The 22,419-nt window shown below is 39.4% G+C and overlaps 5 protein-coding genes across 6 annotated transcripts in view; 4 read left to right on the forward strand and 1 right to left on the reverse strand.

Moving 5' to 3' along the window:
• The first annotated feature begins 476 nt into the window (after positions 1 to 476).
• Positions 477 to 3,519, forward strand: LOC122839132 (tubulin alpha-1B chain-like). The gene is made up of 4 exons (XM_044130476.1): positions 477 to 570; positions 1,419 to 1,641; positions 1,758 to 1,906; positions 2,000 to 3,519. The coding sequence occupies exons 1-4, from the start codon at positions 568 to 570 to the stop codon at positions 2,978 to 2,980; spliced, it is 1,356 nt and encodes a 451-aa protein (XP_043986411.1). The 5' UTR covers positions 477 to 567; the 3' UTR covers positions 2,981 to 3,519.
• Positions 3,520 to 5,209: 1,690 nt separating this feature from the next.
• On the forward strand, positions 5,210 to 7,621 carry LOC122839130 (tubulin alpha chain-like). The gene is made up of 4 exons (XM_044130474.1): positions 5,210 to 5,319; positions 6,082 to 6,304; positions 6,389 to 6,537; positions 6,623 to 7,621. The coding sequence occupies exons 1-4, from the start codon at positions 5,317 to 5,319 to the stop codon at positions 7,601 to 7,603; spliced, it is 1,356 nt and encodes a 451-aa protein (XP_043986409.1). The 5' UTR covers positions 5,210 to 5,316; the 3' UTR covers positions 7,604 to 7,621.
• Positions 7,622 to 10,961: 3,340 nt separating this feature from the next.
• Positions 10,962 to 13,894, forward strand: LOC122839131 (tubulin alpha-1B chain-like). Its single transcript, XM_044130475.1, has 4 exons — positions 10,962 to 11,105; positions 11,849 to 12,071; positions 12,178 to 12,326; positions 12,420 to 13,894. The coding sequence occupies exons 1-4, from the start codon at positions 11,103 to 11,105 to the stop codon at positions 13,398 to 13,400; spliced, it is 1,356 nt and encodes a 451-aa protein (XP_043986410.1). The 5' UTR covers positions 10,962 to 11,102; the 3' UTR covers positions 13,401 to 13,894.
• A 1,471-nt stretch (positions 13,895 to 15,365) lies between these two features.
• Positions 15,366 to 19,167, forward strand: LOC122839133 (interferon-induced protein 44-like). Its single transcript, XM_044130477.1, has 8 exons — positions 15,366 to 15,475; positions 15,884 to 16,408; positions 16,944 to 16,992; positions 17,373 to 17,568; positions 17,657 to 17,809; positions 17,894 to 18,065; positions 18,146 to 18,246; positions 18,333 to 19,167. The coding sequence occupies exons 2-8, from the start codon at positions 15,928 to 15,930 to the stop codon at positions 18,525 to 18,527; spliced, it is 1,347 nt and encodes a 448-aa protein (XP_043986412.1). The 5' UTR covers positions 15,366 to 15,475; positions 15,884 to 15,927; the 3' UTR covers positions 18,528 to 19,167.
• Positions 19,168 to 19,645: 478 nt separating this feature from the next.
• Positions 19,646 to 22,419, reverse strand: part of rabgap1l (RAB GTPase activating protein 1-like) — a 161,418-nt gene continuing 158,644 nt past the window's right edge. For both annotated transcript variants that reach the window (XM_044130479.1, XM_044130481.1), the window contains one exon: positions 19,646 to 22,363. In XM_044130479.1, coding sequence (XP_043986414.1) covers positions 22,208 to 22,363 — 156 coding nt within the window. In that variant the 3' untranslated portion in view covers positions 19,646 to 22,207. The remainder of the gene's footprint in view (positions 22,364 to 22,419) is intronic.

Here is a 22,419-nt window from a genome sequence, read left to right on the forward strand (position 1 = left end):
AAAAAAAAAAAAAAAAGGAATCTAAAGGTTACTATTCAAAATTAATTGCGTTCATACTGAATGTAGTAATGTTTTTCAATTAACATGTTTTTTGTTGTTGACATTTTGCACCGTTTTCGTTTAGAAAGTAAGGTGCTGTTGATGTTTTTGATTGCGAACTACTGTAAAGGTGAATTGCCGCCACCTACTGGATATGATGAGGGATAGCGGCTTTGCAGTGTGAGCTTGACTAATATGAAAAAATATGGAGGAGGGATTCACATAATTTTATGATTTGTTTATCTTCTGTGAAAGCACAACGGTCACTGATTGTGTCAACTTTACATTGCAAATAATAACTATTGTCATTATCATATATATTTTGTTTTGAGAAAAAGTAAAAACTATTAAAACTAAAACCCAACCCTAACAGGTCACAAAATGGTATGATCCACTCAATTCGAATGGCCTCAACTACTAAACGTTGTGCGGCATTTGTTTAGGTTACACGAAAATTCCTATCGTCCTAACAAGCTACTCCTTTGTAAATTTCTGTCTGGTCTTCACACGTCCAGAAAATAAAGTAAAATGGTAAGAATATTACATATCTTTTATTATTATTATTATTATTATTATTATTATTATTATTATTATTATTATTATTATTATTATTATTATTATGAAATTTTAAATGTCCAAATTTGCGCGCTCAATTAAACATGTAGTGCAATTTATTGCCCAGGTTTTTTTGGGTCTATATTTTCAGTCCTGTTGTAGTTTTAAAGTAATTTAAAAATGTTCTGACGGATTTTTTAGTTTATTTTAGACTGCGAGTGTGACTCAAACAAACGGCTAACTGCCACCGTTAGCCGTTGGGTGATAGTTATAGTGTTTAGCTATCCTGGGGACAGGCTAAAGGTTATGACAGGATTTGGGCGCGCACTTAATATGTGTTAAAAATGTTTACCTCCTCGGGATACCCTGATGCTTTGGGTGTGAAAAAATGTATTTTTAGTATAAATTGGCTCTTCTGCTTCGTTTTTGTTTACTGTGTGCGTTTAACGAAAGAAGTTTCTTCAACTGATATAGCGGTTATTATTTTAATAAATGCCCATTTGTATTTCTGCTGTTAAGAGTCAAACGTTGGGTTGCTGCTAACGGGCAAAATGTGGCTTTTCACAGTCACATTTTGGACACAACTTAATTTCCTAAGTATAAAACTCAATGGTTCAAATTTAATTCAAATTCAATTTGAATTTCAATATTTCAAATCCATATAGCTGGTCGATTATCTTGAGTAGATAAGAAGCTGTCTTGAAGTTTATTATTGAGGAGTTCTGCATCCATTTAGTTAGCTTTATAATGGTTTACTACAATGCTAGATGGCATGTAGTAGCATCTGTGTCCCATATTAAAATGAATCTTTTCTTCTTGTCCAGCGCGAGTGTATTTCCATCCATATTGGTCAGGCTGGAGTCCAGATTGGCAATGCCTGCTGGGAGCTGTATTGTCTGGAACACGGCATCCAGCCGGATGGTCTGATGCCGAGTGATAAGACCGCAGGAAGAGGAGACGACTCCTTCAATACCTTCTTCAGTGAGACCGGTTCTGGAAAGCATGTCCCCCGGGCTGTGTATGTGGACCTGGAGCCCACTGTCATTGGTAAGTCTCACCACTTGCTGGAGAGCATTGAATGAAGCAGTTGACATCAAGGATTTGAATATGTGTTTATTGAAGTTTATTTAATGTGTGACTATTTATTTTCAACCCCTCCATAGATGAGGTGCGCACTGGCACCTACCACCAGCTATTCCACCCTGAGCAGCTGATCAGTGGTAAGGAGGACGCTGCCAACAATTACGCTCGTGGGCACTACACCATCGGAAAGGAGATCATCGATCCTGTTTTGGATAGGGTTCGCAAACTGGTAAGATCATGGAATGAAATGAATATAAAATCATCTGAAAAGACAAAGTAAATTTGTGTAACGTGGACTCTGACGACCATTCTCTGTTTTCAGGCTGACCAGTGTAATGGTCTTCAGGGCTTCCTGGTTTTCCACAGCTTCGGTGGAGGCACTGGTTCTGGTTTCACCTCCCTACTGATGGAGCGCCTGTCTGTCGACTACGGCAAGAAATCCAAGCTGGAGTTCTCTGTCTACCCGGCTCCGCAGGTGTCCACAGCCGTGGTGGAGCCTTACAACTCCATCCTGACCACCCACACCACCCTGGAGCACTCGGACTGCGCCTTCATGGTGGACAACGAGGCCATCTATGACATCTGCTGTCGGAACCTGGACATCGAGCGCCCCACCTACACCAACCTGAACAGACTGATGAGTCAGATCGTGTCCTCCATCACGGCTTCTCTTCGATTCGACGGCGCGCTCAACGTGGATCTGACCGAGTTCCAGACCAACTTGGTGCCTTATCCACGTATCCACTTCCCTCTGGTCACCTATGCCCCTGTCATCTCTGCCGAGAAGGCTTACCATGAGCAGCTGACCGTAGCTGAAATCACCAACGCTTGCTTTGAGCCAGCCAATCAGATGGTGAAATGTGACCCTCGCCACGGCAAGTACATGGCCTGCTGCCTTTTGTACCGTGGAGATGTGGTGCCCAAAGATGTCAACGCTGCCATTGCCAACATCAAAACCAAGCGCACCATCCAGTTTGTGGACTGGTGCCCCACTGGTTTCAAGGTGGGCATCAACTACCAGCCTCCCACTGTGGTTCCTGGTGGAGACATGGCCAAGGTCCAGAGGGCTGTGTGCATGTTGAGCAACACCACGGCCATTGCAGAGGCCTGGGCTCGGCTCGACCACAAGTTTGATCTGATGTACGCCAAGCGAGCCTTCGTTCATTGGTATGTGGGTGAGGGCATGGAGGAGGGAGAGTTCTCCGAGGCCAGGGAGGACATGGCTGCCCTGGAGAAGGATTATGAAGAGGTCGGTACCGATTCTATTGAAGGGGAGGGTGAGGAAGAAGGAGGAGAATATTGAAATGGCCACCTTAAACAAGTTCTGTGATTTTAAGTCTTTCTTAGTCTGTTCTGATGTTTTTTCACTTCCTGTTTTACGCTAAAACATGCAAGTGAAAGCTTTAGGATTCATGTCCGTTCTGTTTTTCCTCTTGTCCTTCAAGGACATTGAGATGTTTACTGCTCTTTAAAGAACACAATCGATTTTTTGGGGTGATGTTTAAGATTGTAATATACTTACCTCTGTTTGTTTTAACTTTGCATTCCATTTCTAAGAAGAAACCCATTGTATATTTGTTGTTTTATCAATATATGTCTTTAAAAGAACAGGAAAAGACCGTAAGTCTTCAGTAGTCGTGTCAATTTTGTGTCTTGCCTTATAAAATTAGATTTAACGTGTGAATGTGTAGAAAAACCAATTTCTGTTCTGTAAAATGTTTGAATAGTTGTCCTTTGCCTGAAAACCAGGCCCTGCTTTAATTCTCTGCAGAACATGCAGTGTTTGTGTGATGAATTGGAAATGTTTTGTATATTTTGTTCAACAATAAAAACTAAAAAGTATTGTGTATATTTTTTCCTTTTTTAAACTCCAAATTCAGTTCGGACCATTTACAATGTTGTGAAGATTGATCAAAGCACTGATACACAGTGAGACGAACAAATTAATGTGACTCTTTGCACAGACAATATCAGAGAGGACTGTAAAGGCCGGAGGTCCAGGAAGCCTGAGTGCTGCAGTGTGTTCAGCTTGAGCTATGAAATGTTACCTTACATTTTCTGCCAATGACTGGTTGTCAGAAAGATGTAACATCACCTACTGGACTTGATCGGAGAAAGCCAGTGGGACGATTTCTTTTTTTTGCACAGGATAGTCTGATCACTAAATATCAGTTTGTTGTTGCTTCAGTTGTTTCAAGCTAATATTATTATGAAAATATACAAATGTAATATTTAAGATTCTTTTTTCTGGTTCAGTTATTCAAAAAATGTTACGTTTAGTGCCTTGTTAGTGGTGATCGTTTACTTCAAGTATTTGTATTTAATCAATTGATAATGTAATACTGCCTCCTTGTGGCCAGTGTCAGTGCTTTGGCATCTCAAGTTACGTCACTTAATAGGGAAAGGCCATCAGATACATAATTTAAAAATAATACAAAATCATACACCATTCTTTTTATGTATGTGTGAACGAAAACGTTAAAATTGGATTTAAAAATTTATGTAAAAGTTATGCATGTTGATTATTTTTTTATCTGCTGTAGAGATTTGGATGTCCCGATGCCCCACGAAGTTGTTTCATGACGAGCTATAATTCGTCCTCTGTTTTCGAGTAGAAAATTAAAAATGGTCTTAGAACAAGTCATTTCCACCTGAACTATGTTCAGGTTGATATATGGTGAATTCAGGGTGTAAAATGCATTTAATCTTCATACGTAGCACACCTGGGTGCATTTGATTCAATTTTCACATATAAAGTGCGGACAGTTTGTTCCATACTTATTTTGTTGTGTTCCAGATTAAACTCATTTAACTTAACGTATTTCATAATTACATAAGACTGTGGGTCACCTTATTTTCTTATTAAGTTAAACAATATATGTTAAAATCAAAGTCAACCCACTTACGCAAAAACATCGATACCTATAGACAAATTAAATAAAGTTTATTCAGAGTCAGTGAAATAAAAATTAATCGAGTTTGTGAAAAAAAACCTTTCCTTTTCATTTAATTTATATTAATATAATTATACGATTAATTGGCTGTTGGTAGAATTAAAACTAAAGGAGAAGACGTACATTGCCAGTGACCAAATTGCCCGGTGGCCAAAAGGTTCAGTTTAATAAAGCAAAAAAGTGAAGTTTAAAGATAACTATTCCAAAATCATTTCTTTTACGTTGAATCACGTCAACGTTATTTCTGTTGATGGTGTTTGGTTTTAAAATGCACCAACGTAAAGGTGCATTACTACGTTCTACTGAATTCGATTGGCAAACAGCGGCTTTGCAGTGGGAGAGTGACCATCTGGAGAATATGTAGGGGGGATTCATACAGTTATATTATTTATTTGTTTATTTATTTACTGTGAATTCACAACGATGATAGATTGCCTTTACTTCACTTTATAAATAATTATCATTGTTATTATTATCATATTATTTTTTATTAAGGTTAGGACAAGTACAAATTATTAAAACTACGACCACCCCTCAGCTGTCATAAAATGGTATGACCCAGCCAACTCAAACGCTCACAACAACAAACGGCTCTTGTATTAGTTGTAGTTACGTGGAAGGCCTTCCTCCTCTAAATTTACTCGTTAATAGATTTCTGCCTTGTCTTCGCAAAAAATACAAAAAAATGGTAAGAATATTTCAACATTTTTCATTTTAACTTTTCTCAGAAAGGAAATGTAAGACTGGGATGACTTTAGCTCTCCAAATTTGTTCGTTCATTTAAACATAAAGTGCAATTTATTATCCAGGTTTTTATGGGCAGATATTTTCAGCCCTGTTGTATATGTAAATTCATTTAAAAATTGTCAGAAGGATAGTTTATTATTATTTTTTTTACTTTCTTAAGCCAACCGCTAACTCAGTCGCAGTTAGCCGTTAGTTGACAGTTACCTTAACGACTGTTAAAGGACTTTGGTAAGCATTTAATATTTGTCAAATATGTCTTCCTTTTCGGAACACATTGATGCATGTATCTATTTGGGTAAAAAAAAAAAATACATGTTTTTAATAAAAACTGGCGTATGGGCTCCCTTTTTGTTTACTATTGCCCGTTTAACGGTGAGACGTTATTTCAACTGATGTAACGATCTAATCATCGTTCTGTTATTAAAGACAAACATTTGGTTACCAAGCTAACGGGCAATTTAGAATGAAATCCTTCATTCTTTCACAACCACATTTTGGGCACAGAGGTTCATCAAATCAGTGTAGCTAGCTGATTCTATTGGGATAGGGAGGATCACCAGCTGTCTAGGTAGTCATTATTTGTTGTTGTGCCCTTCATATCCACTCAATTAGCTTTATAAAAGTCCATCCTAGAGGACTTTGATGCAAGATTACATGTTTTATCTGTATCCTATATTAAAATGTATCTTTTCTTCCTGACCAGCGTGAATGCATCTCAGTCCATGTTGGTCAGGCCGGCATCCAGATTGGTAATGCCTGCTGGGAGCTGTATTGCCTGGAACATGGCATCCAGCCAGATGGACTGATGCCAAGTGACAAGACAGTGGGAAGAGGAGATGACTCCTTCAACACCTTCTTCAGTGAGACTGGTTCTGGAAAGCATGTTCCCCGGGCCGTGTTTGTGGACCTGGAGCCCACTGTCATTGGTAAGTCTCACTACTTTCTGGAGAGCACTGGAATGAGTTCAGTTTAATTTATTTGATGTGTGACTGTTTTCCACTCTTCACTAGATGAGGTGCGCTCTGGCACCTACCACCAGCTATTCCACCCTGAGCAGTTGATCAATGGTAAGGAGGACGCTGCCAACAACTATGCTCGTGGGCACTACACCATCGGAAAGGAGATCATCGATCCTGTTTTGGATAGACTTCGGAAACTGGTAAGATTATGGATTTTAAAATCATCTGGAAAGATGAAAGTAAATTTGTGTGACATGGATTCTGACAACCCCTCTCTGTTTTCAGGCTGACCAGTGTAATGGTCTTCAGGGCTTCCTGGTTTTCCACAGCTTCGGTGGAGGCACTGGTTCTGGTTTCACCTCGCTACTGATGGAGCGCCTGTCTGTCGACTATGGCAAGAAATCCAAGCTGGAGTTCTCCATTTATCCGGCCCCACAGGTGTCCACAGCCGTGGTGGAGCCTTACAACTCCATCCTGACCACCCACACCACCCTGGAGCACTCGGACTGCGCCTTCATGGTGGACAACGAGGCCATCTATGACATCTGCTGTCGGAACCTGGACATTGAGCGTCCCACCTACACCAACCTAAACAGACTGATGAGTCAGATCGTGTCCTCCATCACGGCTTCTCTTCGTTTTGACGGCGCGCTCAACGTGGATCTGGCCGAGTTCCAGACCAACTTGGTGCCTTATCCACGAATCCACTTCCCTCTGGCCACTTACGCTCCTGTCATCTCTGCCGAGAAGGCTTACCATGAACAGATGACCGTATCTGAAATCACGAACGCTTGCTTTGAGCCAGCCAATCAGATGGTGAAATGTGACCCTCGCCACGGCAAGTACATGGCCTGCTGCCTTTTGTACCGTGGAGATGTGGTGCCCAAAGACGTCAACGCTGCCATTGCCAACATCAAAACTAAACGTGGGATCCAGTTTGTGGACTGGTGCCCCACTGGTTTCAAGGTGGGCATCAACTACCAGCCTCCCACTGTGGTTCCTGGTGGAGACATAGCCAAGGTCCAGAGGGCTGTGTGCATGTTGAGCAACACCACGGCCGTTGCAGAGGCCTGGGCTCGGCTCGACCACAAGTTTGATCTGATGTACGCCAAGCGAGCCTTCGTTCATTGGTATGTGGGTGAGGGCATGGAGGAGGGAGAGTTCTCCGAGGCCAGGGAGGACATGGCTGCCCTGGAGAAGGATTATGAAGAGGTCGGTACCGATTCTATTGAAGGGGAGGGTGAGGAAGATGGAGGGGAATATTAAAATGGCCTCCTAAAACAAGTTCTGTGTTTTTAAGTCTTTCTTGGTCTGTTCTGATGTTTTTTCTCTTGCCGCTTAGCATTCAAGTACTTTGAAATGTTTGCAATCATCATAAATACTATATTTGTTTTAATTTGTATTTCCACTTCTGGGGGCTGTTTCATAAAAGCAGGTTTCAGAAATCCAGGGTCAGAGATAAAGTCAGGCGTCACCAGTTCATCCTGGATTTTGTTGCACAGTTGCTAAGTAATTCAGGTGAATGCGCGTACATAGACTCCTTTAAGAGACTGAGATTGGTCACAGATGTACTGAGAGTACAATGAGTAAATTGCGTGCATCATATCTCAAACCAAACAAAAAAATATCTTTTGATGTAGTCTTATGAGGAATTGAAACACTTTATACTCTTTATAATAGAGAATTGATTAAATGGGTAATTAACCAAAATATTTATTTCCTGTACTTTTAACTAAAAATAGTCAAATAGCATTCAAGTATTTACCTATATTTTTTCTCAAATTCATGAATTTTAACTTATAAATGAACAACAGATGTGAACATTATAATGTTTGTTCATCTTTTTGTTCCACATCTTATCAATATTTATACAGAACAAAAATGACTAGATTAAAGTGGACTTGCCAGCACAAGATTAAATTTAAAAGAATTTTGCAGCATCTGGGGAACATAAAATGTTGACTACGGCGTAGTAATGACTCAGAAGGTGCCTGCTCAGATATTACATTCTCATGGTTATTTTAGTCATTATTAAAAACACTATCTGGACAGCACCAGACAAATTTACCAATATGTTGCTCCAGATGCAGTCAGCATCTCAGATTGTCTTAAATAATTTAAGGCCAACACAGAGCGATATGAAAATGTAATCAATGACAAAATATATTAGTTTCTGATCGAGGTGACCGCTGATTGAACAGATAAAGATATAAGTTAATAATTATCAGTTATTATTAACTTAACGTGCCACTGGAAATTTTGTATTTTTTTGCTTTTGTTGTTGCTTCAAAATATTTGAAAACAAACGAGTATAACATACAATATTTAGGAATCTCACCCAGTGAATGAAAACAACAAATCTAACTTAATCGTCTTGTTAAAAGGGATTATTTACTTTACTTCAACTATGTGCATTTGATCATGGTATAATGTAATACTGCCCACTTGTGGGGAATGTCAGTGGGTTTGGATGTGAAATTATGTTACTTCATTGAAAAATGCCATCAAAGACAAAGAATGTAAAAAAATAATACAAAATCACAAGCCTCTTTTAATACATGTTTTACAGAATATACAAAAATGGGGTTTGGAACTGAATAAAAAAGTTATTCATATTAATTTTTTCAAACATTGAAGAAGAAAACACCAGGAAGATGTATTGATAATTATAGACCACTCGCCTTGCCTAGTGTATTGTCTAAACCTTTGGAACATATTCAGCTAGAATGACTTCAAAAGTGTATAACAACAACCAATAATCAATTTGATTTTAAATATAAGCTCCATACTGATTTATGTATTTACTCACTGAAGGAAACTAACTAAATATAAGAGACAGAGCACTTCAGCTTTTATGTATTTTTAACATGCATCTAAAGCTTTTGACAGATTTAACCACCATATATTGTTTGTTAAATTACAGAATTGAGTGGTGCCTGCATATTTAATCAGAACTTTACATTATTGATATTCTCTGGAATTGAATCCCACTTCTGAGGTTCTCCTGTTTTTTTTTTAAGTTGTACTTTAATGATTTATCTGTTGAACTGAGTAATTGTAAGACTGGTTGTACAGTGGGCAACCATCTTGTGAATCATTTAATGTGCGCAGATGATGTGGTCCTCTTGTCTCCCTACAGTGCTGGCCTGCAACAGTTATTCAGGATCTGTGGAGTCCAGTTTGGCATCATTTTTAATCCTAAAAAGTGTTGTTATTATTGCTACAACTAAGAAGGATCAGAATATGAATTTTCCTTTTTATTTAGCAAATCCAATTTTGAGTTTGGTGAATAATGTGAAATATCTGGGTCATATTCTGAGGAGTGATATCTATGATGATGATGATGTGAAGTGACAGTTGTAAATTGTACATGTAGCTAATATGTTGGCACATAAATTTAGCATGTATACAAATGAGGTTAAAGTGTCCTTTTTTTGGAATTAATGCACCTCCTTTAACACGGCTCACCTGTGGTGTCAACTACAAGGAAGAAACTGCAAAATCCCATCAGGATGCTGTCAGAATCCTCCTCAGATTTCCAAGATGGATGTCTGCACAAATGTTTGTCAAAAGCAACATTCCAACTTTTCATGCCTTGCTGAGGATCTTCATCTATACATTTATGTGCTGCTTCGCTGTATCAAATAACTTAATAATAAGAGTTCTGCCAACTGCAATGTAGGGATATTGGATATACCTCTAGCTTTTTAAAAATATTGTTTGTGTACTTTCTGATGGACGTGTTTGTTTTTTTTTACTTGATGATATGTTTTATTTTATTTTTTCTAAATGGTGTGGACGACATTTTGTCTCAAAATAAAACTTTTTATGTTTGTTGTGGGGATGTTGACATCCCGATGCCCAGAGAAGCTGTTTTATAACGAGGTATAATTTGCTTTTGTGTACTTGTGTAGAACATTAAAAATAATTTTAGAACATGTCATTTTCATCTGGTCCAGCTTCAGGTTGCAGTTCTGTTTAAGGTGAATTCAGGAATATTGAGACATCAGCCTATTCAGAACAGGATAGATAAAAATACATTTGTTTTTTAAATATACCACACCCAGGTGAATTTGACTCAGTATTGGTATCTTAGAGATGTACAGTACAGACCAAAAGTTTGGACACAACTGTGTCCAAACTTTTGGTCTGTACTGCATGGTTATGTTTGGAAGCCAGGACACATAACACTTTCAACTTAATAAAGGAAATGGGATTTAAAGATATGTATTCAAAAGTAATTAATTTCACATTAATAAAATTAATACGACTAGAATTTAGTCACGTTAATGTTTATAAATTAAAATGGGGCTACCTCTCACACAGAATATATAAAATTAAAAGTGTCGATATTTTTTAGTTGGAGGTCAGCGTAAAGGTGCATTTCCGCTGCCTACTGGATTGGATTGGGAACAGCGGCTTTGCTGTGAGCGTGGCCATCTGGAAAATAAGGAGGGGGAAGTCATGTAATTATTTATTTATCTACTGTGAATTCACAACGATCACTAATTATATTTACTTTACTTAATAAATAATTTTCATTGTTTTTATTATCACATTTTTTTGTATTAGTTGCTAGGAAAATGTAAAATTCTTAAAACCAAGACCACCCCTCAGCTGTCAGGAAATGGTATGATCCATTCAACTCCAACTCCCTTAACTACTAACGGTTGTGTGGCAGTTGCCAAAAGTTTTAACTTGTTCTGAAAAGTTTCTCCTTTCTAGATTTCTGCTTCGTCCTTGCACGTCCAGAAGATAAAGTAAAATGGTAAGAATATTTAAGTTTTTCCCATTTAAATTTTTCTCAGAAAGGAAAGGCAATCGATAACTGATTTTAAATCTCCCAATGTACGCGCTAATTTGAACAGAAATAGCATTTTATTATCCAGTGTTTTGTGGACAGAAGTTTTCAACCCAGTAGTAGATGTCTATTCATTTAAAAATTGCACGAGGGATATTTTATTACTTTTGTAAAATCGTGAATATGCCTCAAACAAACCGCTAACTTTTGTGCAGTTGGTCGTTGGTTGACAGTTAGCCTAACGGTTGTTGTACTTTGGCACGCATTTAGTCTGAAATGGGACAATCAAGTGGGATATACTTCCCACTCCCCACCAAAACAAAAAAGCAAAAGAACATTTTTAATAGAAACAGGCACATCTGCTCCCTTTTTTATTTGGGTTATTAGGTCAGTTTCCTCAACTGACGTAACGGTCCATTCATCTTTCTGTTAAAGGCAAACGTTTGGTTCCCACTAACGGGCAATTTAGATTGCCCGCTCTTTCACAGCCAGATTTTTGACAAAACTCTTAATATTTGAAGTATAAAACTATAAATGGTTCATCAAATGTTTAATATCAGACTGATTTAATTAGGTTAAAGATATAGATTTATATTTATTGATGAGCCCTTTATGTTTAGATTCAGTTAGCTTTAAGTTTCCCACTTTGATGATAGATGACATGATTTATCTGTGTCGAATATTAAAATTAATCTTTTCTTCTTGTCCAGCGTGAGTGTATTTCCATCCATATTGGTCAGGCCGGAGTCCAGATTGGCAATGCCTGCTGGGAGCTGTATTGTCTGGAACATGGCATCCAGCCGGATGGTCTGATGCCGAGTGATAAGACCGCAGGAAGAGGAGACGACTCCTTCAATACCTTCTTCAGTGAGACCGGTTCTGGAAAGCACGTCCCCCGGGCTGTGTATGTGGACCTGGAGCCCACTGTCATTGGTAAGTCTCACCACTTGTTGGAGAGCATTGAATGAAACAGTTGACAACAAAGATTTGAATATGTGTTTATTTAATGTGTGACTATTTATTTTCAATCCCTCCGTAGATGAGGTGCGCACTGGCACCTACCACCAGCTATTCCACCCTGAGCAGCTGATCAGTGGTAAGGAGGACGCTGCCAACAATTACGCTCGTGGGCACTACACCATCGGAAAGGAGATCATCGATCCTGTTTTGGATAGGATTCGCAAACTGGTAAGATCATGGAATGAAATGAATATAAAATCATCTGAAAAGACAAAGTAAATTTGTGTGTTGTGGACTCTGACGACCATTCTCTGTTTTCAGGCTGACCAGTGTAATGGTCTTCAGGGCTTCCTGGTTTTCCACAGCTTCGGTGGAGGCACTGGCTCTGGTTTCACCTCCCTACTGATGGAGCGCCTGTCTGTCGACTACGGCAAGAAATCCAAGCTGGAGTTCTCTGTCTACCCGGCTCCGCAGGTGTCCACAGCCGTGGTGGAGCCTTACAACTCCATCCTGACCACCCACACCACCCTGGAGCACTCGGACTGCGCCTTCATGGTGGACAACGAGGCCATCTACGACATCTGCTGTCGGAACCTGGACATCGAGCGCCCCACCTACACCAACCTAAACAGACTGATGAGTCAGATCGTGTCCTCCATCACGGCTTCTCTTCGATTCGACGGCGCGCTCAACGTGGATCTGACCGAGTTCCAGACCAACTTGGTGCCTTATCCACGTATCCACTTCCCTCTGGTCACCTATGCCCCTGTCATCTCTGCCGAGAAGGCTTACCATGAGCAGCTGACCGTAGCTGAAATCACCAACGCTTGCTTTGAGCCAGCCAATCAGATGGTGAAATGTGACCCTCGCCACGGCAAGTACATGGCCTGCTGCCTTTTGTACCGTGGAGATGTGGTGCCCAAAGATGTCAACGCTGCCATTGCCAACATCAAAACCAAGCGCACCATCCAGTTTGTGGACTGGTGCCCCACTGGTTTCAAGGTGGGCATCAACTACCAGCCTCCCACTGTGGTTCCTGGTGGAGACATGGCCAAGGTCCAGAGGGCTGTGTGCATGTTGAGCAACACCACGGCCATTGCAGAGGCCTGGGCTCGGCTCGACCACAAGTTTGATCTGATGTACGCCAAGCGAGCCTTCGTTCATTGGTATGTGGGTGAGGGCATGGAGGAGGGAGAGTTCTCCGAGGCCAGGGAGGACATGGCTGCCCTGGAGAAGGATTATGAAGAGGTCGGTACCGATTCTATTGAAGGGGAGGGTGAGGAAGAAGGAGGAGAATATTGAAATGGCCACCTAAAGCAAGTTCTGTGTTTTTAAGTCTTTCTCGGCCTTCTGAGACAAGTTCTGTGTTTTTAAGTCTATCTTGGTCTGTTCTGATGTTTTTCTACTTGCTGTTTTATTGCTCAAGTACTTGAAGATGTTGACAATACTTTTAAAGAGCACAGCCAATTTTTAAGGGGGTGTTTATGATTGTTTTTAACTTTGCATTCCCATTTCTAGGAAGAAACACTTTGTACTTTTGTTGCTTATCCAATACATGTTTGTGAATGAATAGAAAAAGACATTAAGTCTTTTCAAGTCAGCTTTCTGTCTTGCCTTATTAAATTAGATTTAACATGTGAAAATAGTCAAAGACTATTTCTGTTTTGTAAAATGTTTGATTTGTTTCCCTGTGCCTGTTAACAGGGAGTTGCTTTAATCTTCTGCAAAACATGCAGCGTTTGTATGGTGAATTGGAAAACTTTTTTGTATTTAAACAATAAAAATTAGAAACTGAATATTTGAGTTGGTTTCATTAATTTGCTTTTTTATGAACAGGGCAGATAAAATTTTAACATTAAAATCTTTTCCACACAAAAAAATATTTAATTGATTGTTTTACGTTTTCCACCTAAAAAATAAAAAACAGTGGCTAAATTCTCAAAATAAATGAAATTATTAATCATATAGCATAGGATCATAGTCTGGCAAGGAAATACTAGCTTATTTTTTAAGGAAATATGAAAGCATGAATGTCATACAATAAAAAAAAAACCTTTCAGAACCTTGTTAAAAGTGAAGCTTGTTTACAAGCTTTTACATTTGATCAACATGTAATGTAATACTGCCCCCTTGTGGCGAATGTCAGTGCCTTGGCATGTCACATTACGTCACTTCATCGGAAAATGCCACCAAAGATGCAGAATGTAGAAGAATACAAAATTACGAAAATCCATCCATTATCTTAACACCCTTCGTCCCTAACGGGGTCGGGAGGGTTGCTGGTTCCTCTCCAGCTGCGTCACGGGCGAGAGGCGGGGTACACCCTGGACAGGTCGCCAGTCTGTCGCAGGGCAAAACAGAGACACACAAGACAAACAACCATTCGCACACACACGCACAACTAGGGAGAATTTAGAGAGACCAATTAACCTGACAGTCATGGGAGGAAGCCGGAGAACCCGGAGAGAACCCACGCATGCACAGGGAGAACATGCAAACTCCATGTAGAAAGACACCGGACCGGGAATCGAACCCAGGACCTTCTTGCTGCAAGGCAACAGCTCTACCAACTGCGCCACTGTGCAGCCCAATTACGAAAATTTTATTTGGAAATTAATGTAAATGTTATGCATGTTTATTTTTGCACCATTTTCAGTTAAATCAATTCAGTGTAGCTGGATGATGCTGTTGAGGTATAAATGATGAATGGGCCCTCTTCAAGAAATCTGGATATTGTTCATGAGGAGGTCTAAAGTCATCCTCCTGATTTCTATTGATTTTCCTGTGATGTCACTAAAGAGATCAATGAGGTTAGTTGCGTGTATACATACACAAACACACACACACACACACACACACACACACACACACACACACACACACACACACATATATATATATATATATATATATATATATATATATATATATATATGTGTGTGTATATATGTATAATTGAAGTAGCTGTACATTTATAATTTATATAGCTACTATAAATGTATATATAAAAAGGCTCAACAGCCTAATAAAGAAAGGACATTTCTTATGCAGGACAATGGTCCATCGCATCCTCCTCTGTGAGGCTTTTCCATAATATTACATTTTTAAATGTATGTATTGCTACTCCTCTCGGCCGTTGCCTTGACAGCAACTACATATATTTGTCCCTCAGTTATCTTATCACAAATATTTATTCTTTTGGGTGCCGCCCCACTCTATGTCATGTAGTGAAATGAGTTTAGGTAATTCCTTTTATGGCCTCTAGGGGGCCAGTACAGGAAGTGTGAGTTTTTAAGTTTCATTTCTTCTGCGAGGAGCGAGGGACTCATCCTTTGGTTGACCTGCCTTTAACCAAATATCTGAAGAATATAAAGAAGGTAAGTCTTAAACTGTCGGTATCAAACATGAACAGACACTAAGACGTAATGTTTATCCTAATGTCTGTTTGTCGTAATGTCTTTTGGGGATTTATTCTCCAGCTCCCTAATATATATTTATTAAACTACTGTTGTTTTACGTGTGGTGCTTCAGACAGGCAGCCAGGAAAACAAAACTTATCGCTCTGTGTTATTAAACGATGGAAAGTAAGACATTAGGCCGCAGTTCGGAGGTAACGCGATTATTTTAAGAGCATACAGATGTATCTCGGTAAAAAAGAAAATAAATAAATAAATAAATAGTTGGTAATCACTTCCAAATATGGCACTCAAATATAAATTCATTGCACATACTGAAACATATTTTATTCATTTTGTGTTGATGTAATTTGTGTGTTTATGTTGCAGATTCAAACTTGAGTTTATTCTAAAAGTTGAGATCAGTAGCTCAGATGGCCACTCTGAACCCACTGCTCTCCAGGAACCATCAGAGAATCATCTGCTCTCAACTGGGAAATGTCAAACTGAAGCTGCTCTACAAAGCCACCGTCCACGGCTTTACTGGTGCTGCCTTCCACCAGAGATGTGACAACCGGGCGCCCACTGTGTCTGTGGGCTACAACACCACTGGTTATGTGTTTGGAGGCTACGCCAACCAACCATTCACTCAGACTGGACAGTGGGTGAACGATAACCAGGCTTTTGTTTTTAGTTTTACTGGTGGAAAACTCCAGAAATACCCCTGTATTAATGCTCCAAATGCACTCCTAATGCGAGGAAACTCTGGTCCTAATTTTGGAAACGTACTGGTTCTTATCAATGGAAACCAACAAGTGATACACAGCGCTCCGGGGAATTATTACAACTTCAATGCTGCAGAAATGCATGGAAATGACCTGAAGCTGACTGAATGTGAAGTTTACCAGGTGGAAGGTGAGTCCTTAGTGAAAGAATTACATTTAACTGTCAAAAATCTAAAAACAGAAGTTCTCTTATACTGTATGTACAACTCTGGAAAATAACTAAGAGTCCACTGCACTGAAAACCTGCTGGTTATTCCACCAAATACTGATTTCTGAACTCTTCCTGAGTTAAAACATTAGTATTGTTGTTTCTAAATAAATATGAACTTGTTTTCTTTGCATTATTTGAGCTCTGAAAGCACTATCATTTTTGCAAATAAATGCTATGTTTTTGCTTGGAAATTCAGACATGTTGTCAGTAGTTCACAGAATAAAAGTAAAATCAGAGAAACTGATCATTTTAAGTGGTCTCTTAATTTTTTTCCAGAGCTTTTTTCAGTCTATTGCCTGCTGCACATCACTCAACATTTCAAACATGTTAAACATACTCTTTAACTAAGTTTAAAATTTGAATTTGCATAATATCTACATACTCTTCTGGACAAGTAATGTTTACAAGGCAAAAACTGAGGATATTAAAATTAAATTATGCTGCTCTTTACCAGAATCCACTGAACTTGAGAAGCCCTGGAGGACTGTCGTCTGGGAATCTAAGTAAGTGTAAAAGTATTTACTCCCTTTCTACTTTTTCAACATTTTGTCAAACATAAATTGTTAGAAACTTTTTGGAAAAAAAAATCTGAAAAGTTATGCATGCATATGTTAAGCCCCCATTACTCTGATACCCATAATACGTTTTCAGTGCAACAATCAGCCTTCATAAATCAGTGAATGAGTAAACAGAGACCAAATGTGTTTAAAGTAATTTTAAATCCAGTTGCTCTGTGAAAATATTCTAAACTTGTTAGAGAAGATTAGAAGTCAAACAGCAATATTAACAGAATAGACGTTGACGTTTTTATCATAATGCTTAAAATGATTATTCAGCAGGTTTACTGTTGGCAGTTTCTCAGTAATTTGATGTTTCCCTGCAGGAAGAGGACGGAGCTGATGGAGAGCATCAAAACCTACAAACCCACAGTCAGTTCTGTGTCCCAGGCTCGGGTTTTGCTCATTGGACAGGTCGGAGCCGGAAAGTCCAGCTTCTTCAACTCCATCAACTCTGTATTCAGAGGTCATGTCACCAGCCAGGCCATCGCTGGCAGCTCTTCCACCAGCCTCACCACTCAGGTCTGACTCTGCTTCTCTTCTACAACGTTTCCTGTGTCTTAGGAAAAAAATAATCTCTACAATAGTATATTTTAAAAATCTTTTCTAGTTTCGGACCTACTCTGTGAAAGCTGGACGAGAAGGCAAACCCCTGCCAATCATCCTGTGTGACACCATGGGCCTGGAGGAAAGCAAAGGGGCGGGGCTTGATGTGGAGGACATCAGCAGCATCCTTAAGGGACATATGCCGAATTGTTACCAGGTGGGATGTTTGATTACAGTCTGTGAAGCATAACTTGTGTGTTACATGAAGTAAATTTAACACATTCTTCGTTTACGTCGACAGTTCAACCCCACTGCTCCTCTTCATACTGAGTCTCACGGCTATCGCAAGTCTCCGGCCCTCAAAGACAAGATCCACTGTGTGGCTTATGTTATTGATGCCACCAAGGTCTCCATTATGCCACCAAAGCTGGAGGAGAAGATGGAAGTCATCCGCAGAAAGGTTAACCTGTTGGGTCAGTACAGCCTGTCACTGAATCACTGTTACTGATGAATTTGAAAACTGTTTTTTACAGCATGTTGGAAATGTTTGTAGGGATTCCTCAGCTGGTTCTGCTCACTAAAGTGGATGAAGCTTGTCCTTTGGTGAAAGACGATCTGAGAAACATCTATAACAGCGGATACATCAAGGACTTAGTGAGGATTCTTTTAATTCTAGAGAAATTACTCTCAGTGTTCATGCTAAGCTTGATAAAACTGTTCTGAACCGCTGTGTGGTCCAGATGGAGGAGGTCAGCGTCAGGGTGGGCGTGCCGCTGTCCTGCGTTGTTCCAGTCAAGAACTACAGCGGGGAGCTGGAGCTGGACTTGAACTGCGACATCCTGGTACTCAGCGCCGTCGTCCAGATGCTCCGGTTCGTCGATAACCACTTCGATGACCTCAGTGACCGACTGAGCAGCGCCGAATGCCACGATTAAGAATCTGTATTATCAAAACCTGACAGCTCAGGCTTATCCGTATGTCCAGGTGTATCAGTATTTCTGCCTTTATCCAAAACAACTGTAGAGTTTTACATATTCAATGCAGCTGAATATATTTTCCTTATGCAGATTGACTGCAAGCATTTCTTTTTGTGAGTTTTGGTCTTGGGAAGTTTCACTACGATCCCACCTAGAAATGACTTTACAACTTCAGTTTGATAATTTTGTTTCTCATTGGTTCTTGGACGTCTTTAAATGGTGGCATGATGTTTTAAAAGTTTATTCTGAGGGTTTGGATGTAGATTATGTTGTTAAACTCCAGGAAAACATAGCAAATATATCTGCATGAAACTAAAGCAAACTCTAATTAGTAAAGATTAGCCAGATTAGCTTGCATGTATAAAGATTTGCTGATATTTGACTTTCCTGGATTCCCTAGAATGTTGCAAAATGGCGACTCTAGTTTTTCCTCTGTATCTTTGTTTGGTCCACCCAAGTGTTGTTGTTTACAGTTTACTTACTTAGGCTTTTTTTGAGTTAAAAAAACAATCTGAGACAGATTTGAGTTATTACATGCAAGTGTCAGTTTATACAAGATGGAAAAAATGCATACACTAATAAAAATGTTGAGAAAGCATGTCTGGAATTATTGATATTCATTGTGAAACTGTTATAAAATCCATAGTTTAAAATATTTTGCCCTGTCACCTAATTTTATCTAAAAATGCTTTTTTTTGTTTTACTATTTTAAAAAATATCCTGTTACCAACTGTGTGATTCTGAGAGGTCTGGTGGAAACAAAAAACCAAAAACAAACCATCCATCATCCTCCTACTACTTCCTGTCGTCTTCTTTGTCATTTTCGGCAGTAGTAACATCTGGCTGTTGATCATGTGACTCATGATGCAAAAAACAGTGTTTCCATTGGAGTTGCAAAATATTTTTTATTGAAAAATGTTTAGTTTTTTTTAATTGGCGAATTAATTTTTGTACTTTGAATTTGTGCAATTTTATGGCCAATAAAAACACAGCCACCAAATGGTTGGTCAACACGACACCTGGATTAACGCTTTGCTTCATGTTCAAAGTGTTTTGTTTCATTAAAAAGCTGAGACTTCATGAACAAACTGAAGTTTATTAATGCAGCAGAAACGGTTTCTGTACAGGGAAACAGTGAAGTCAGACCAGCCGAGGAGCCGTCTGTAACAAGACTGAGATCTCAACAACAAACTGTAAACTACACAACGACAGCCGCCTCTAATCTGACTCATCTGCTGCTTCCGGGTCTCTGAAATGAACTGAATTAGATTAGAAATGGGCCGATCTCTTCTCAGCAACAGTCATGAGACAAAAACAAACATCTTAAAATAGTGTTTAAAATATCCACATTTGGTTAGTGCACATAACAGACCGGGAGCTCTCTCCACCCGGTTCAACCACTTCCACTCACAGACCGACAAGAACAGGAACGTCACGGAGAAGTGACGTGAATCCTGGGATTAGGACGTAATCTGTGGTATACAGTAACGCTCGCTCAGGGTGGTGCAGACGGTCCGCGGAGCAGAGGAAGACCGTGGAGAGGCTCTTATGGCACAGCTGATGCTCTCGGACACTCTGATGGCTTTTCGTCTCTCCAGCCAGCTGCTTCAGTCATCAACAGAAAAGGCAGCAACGTGAAGATGAAGAAACGACTTCAAACGTTCGAGTTACAGAAAACACACACATAACGAACATGTGGGATTGGTCCGAGTCCAAAGGTCGACTTCAGTGTCAACCACAGAGAGGAATAAAGCCGAGCAGCTTCTCTGACATGAAGCTAAAGTGCATTGAAATTTACATTTTTGGCAAGAAAATCATCCTCAACATATACCTGAATATGAAATGTTTTCTGCTTTTGTGCTTTAACCAGACAAATTAAAATAAGTGTAAAAATTAAAGAAGTTGGCACGGTCATACCAGACGGCTTCAGGACGGTTTGGCAATGACAGCAATACGCATGTTGCTTATTAATGTCATGAGATAAAATATGTTTACCTGGGAATAAATTATTCAAAGTAGCAGATGAATAATAATCTGGGTACTCAGCTGTTTGGAGCTTCTGGCTTTATGTTGATAATTTTAGCTTAAATAAAGATGTGAGGAAAGTTTTGCCTTTTCTACTGTGGATTACAATAGTTAGGGTTAACAGCTTAACAGTTTTAAAGCCTTTTTCACATGAAAATAGTTAATTTTCCAAGATCAATATCTGAATTCGTGTTTCTAAAAACTTCTTAGAAATTGTGCATCATTTCTAGAAATTTGATTTATCCAACGAAACGAGACGAAACATCTATACGTTTGTCTATTTTGAGTGATTTCAGGTTAGACAAAAGCTGAACAGTCCTGAAGTGAAAAAGAATAGCGCCACCTGTCGCTCCTACTGAAGTATTGCTGTTTGGAGAGTTTAATTGGCAAGCAGCTGACTGGCTACAACTGCAAACAGCCCAACTAATTAATCAGCTAATATCAACTCTTTAGAGAGCAAAATAGCAAAAAAGACACTTTTCAAAAGATTTAGCAAGTATTCCATATTCATGGATCAAAATAAGATTACATACTACAGAATACAACTGGAATAATAAAAATGTGAGATTATTTTAGCAACAGCAGGAAGAATCGCTGTTTCTGTTTTAAATAAAAGTGATTTGATCACAATCTACTTTTTGATTAAAACTTTTTGCAATGTTTTAAGAGATCCATAACGGTCAACGCCTAGAGGCCCCCAGACAGCTAACTTTTAAGACTAACAGATGCTGTTATATACCAGTTTGAAAGAAATTCGGCCACTTGATGCTTTAAACTTAACATTTTAAGTGCCAATTGTGAAAAAATAGTCAAACTGAATAATTAAAAGTTGCAAAACGCAAAAAGTTTGCACAATAAATGTTCTGAGAGCAGAAAACATGTTGAATGCGGTTCGGGGTGAGCAGAAACTCTCTGCAGGTCGTCACTTTTTGGCTCCTCGGCGTTTGGACCCGAGCCGATCCCTCACACACTGTGCTTACGTCAACATCTACAGAGATGAGATTCAACTTCCAAACAGTAGAAAAGAAATATAAGAGCTTTTCTGTATCTTTTTCTTTTAAGGAACTGTACAAGATTATTTAAAATAAAAAAAAGTCAACAATTAGTTATACATATTTATAAGACAACATTGTTTACGTTATATTACTATAAAGAATTGCAACTTGTGTGATATTTTAATTTACTACAATAGGCAGTATTCCTTTCTTTAGAGTGCTGGGTGTTTCTGTTTTTAATGGTAGATGTATAAAACAATTGTGATGGATTTAAAATCGTTTCTTATTTTGCGGTTTAAGTTTCAGCTACTAGAAAAATCCTGACCTTTATTTCTCTGCAATAGCAAGAACTGTCCACAAGATGGTGCTAATTGATCTTAAAGGTGCTTGTGACAAGTTAACTTTAAACTAATTTCAGACTTCACCTTCACCAGACTGTAGAACAGAGAACGTCTTTTCCTCCTCTTCATCGCGATTTAAGGAAGCTCAACTTTTCCCAACCCACTGAAAAAAAAGGAATACTGCATTTCTCCATCACTACTTTCTTCAGCCTTTGTTCGCAACGCGAGTGTGCATCCTGCAGGGGAATGTAGGGGGGACAGAGTGGTGGAGGTCCAGCTAGGCGGGCCCGTCCTTCGGAGAGGACGGAGTCTGGGACACGGAGCTGGAGGACGAGGAGGCCGAGCTCTTCAGAGAGCCCAGAGTCTTGCTGAACCACGAGTTCTTAGCAGCTTGGATTTCAGTCATCAGGACGCCGCGCTGATGCTCCAGCTCCTGCAGCGCAGAGAGAGGAAGAGAGTAAACAGAGGCAGAGAACAGAACCAGAACCC

The sequence above is a fragment of the Gambusia affinis genome, linkage group LG10 (genome assembly GCF_019740435.1).
Source record: "Gambusia affinis linkage group LG10, SWU_Gaff_1.0, whole genome shotgun sequence".
Lineage (NCBI taxonomy): Eukaryota > Metazoa > Chordata > Actinopteri > Cyprinodontiformes > Poeciliidae > Gambusia > Gambusia affinis.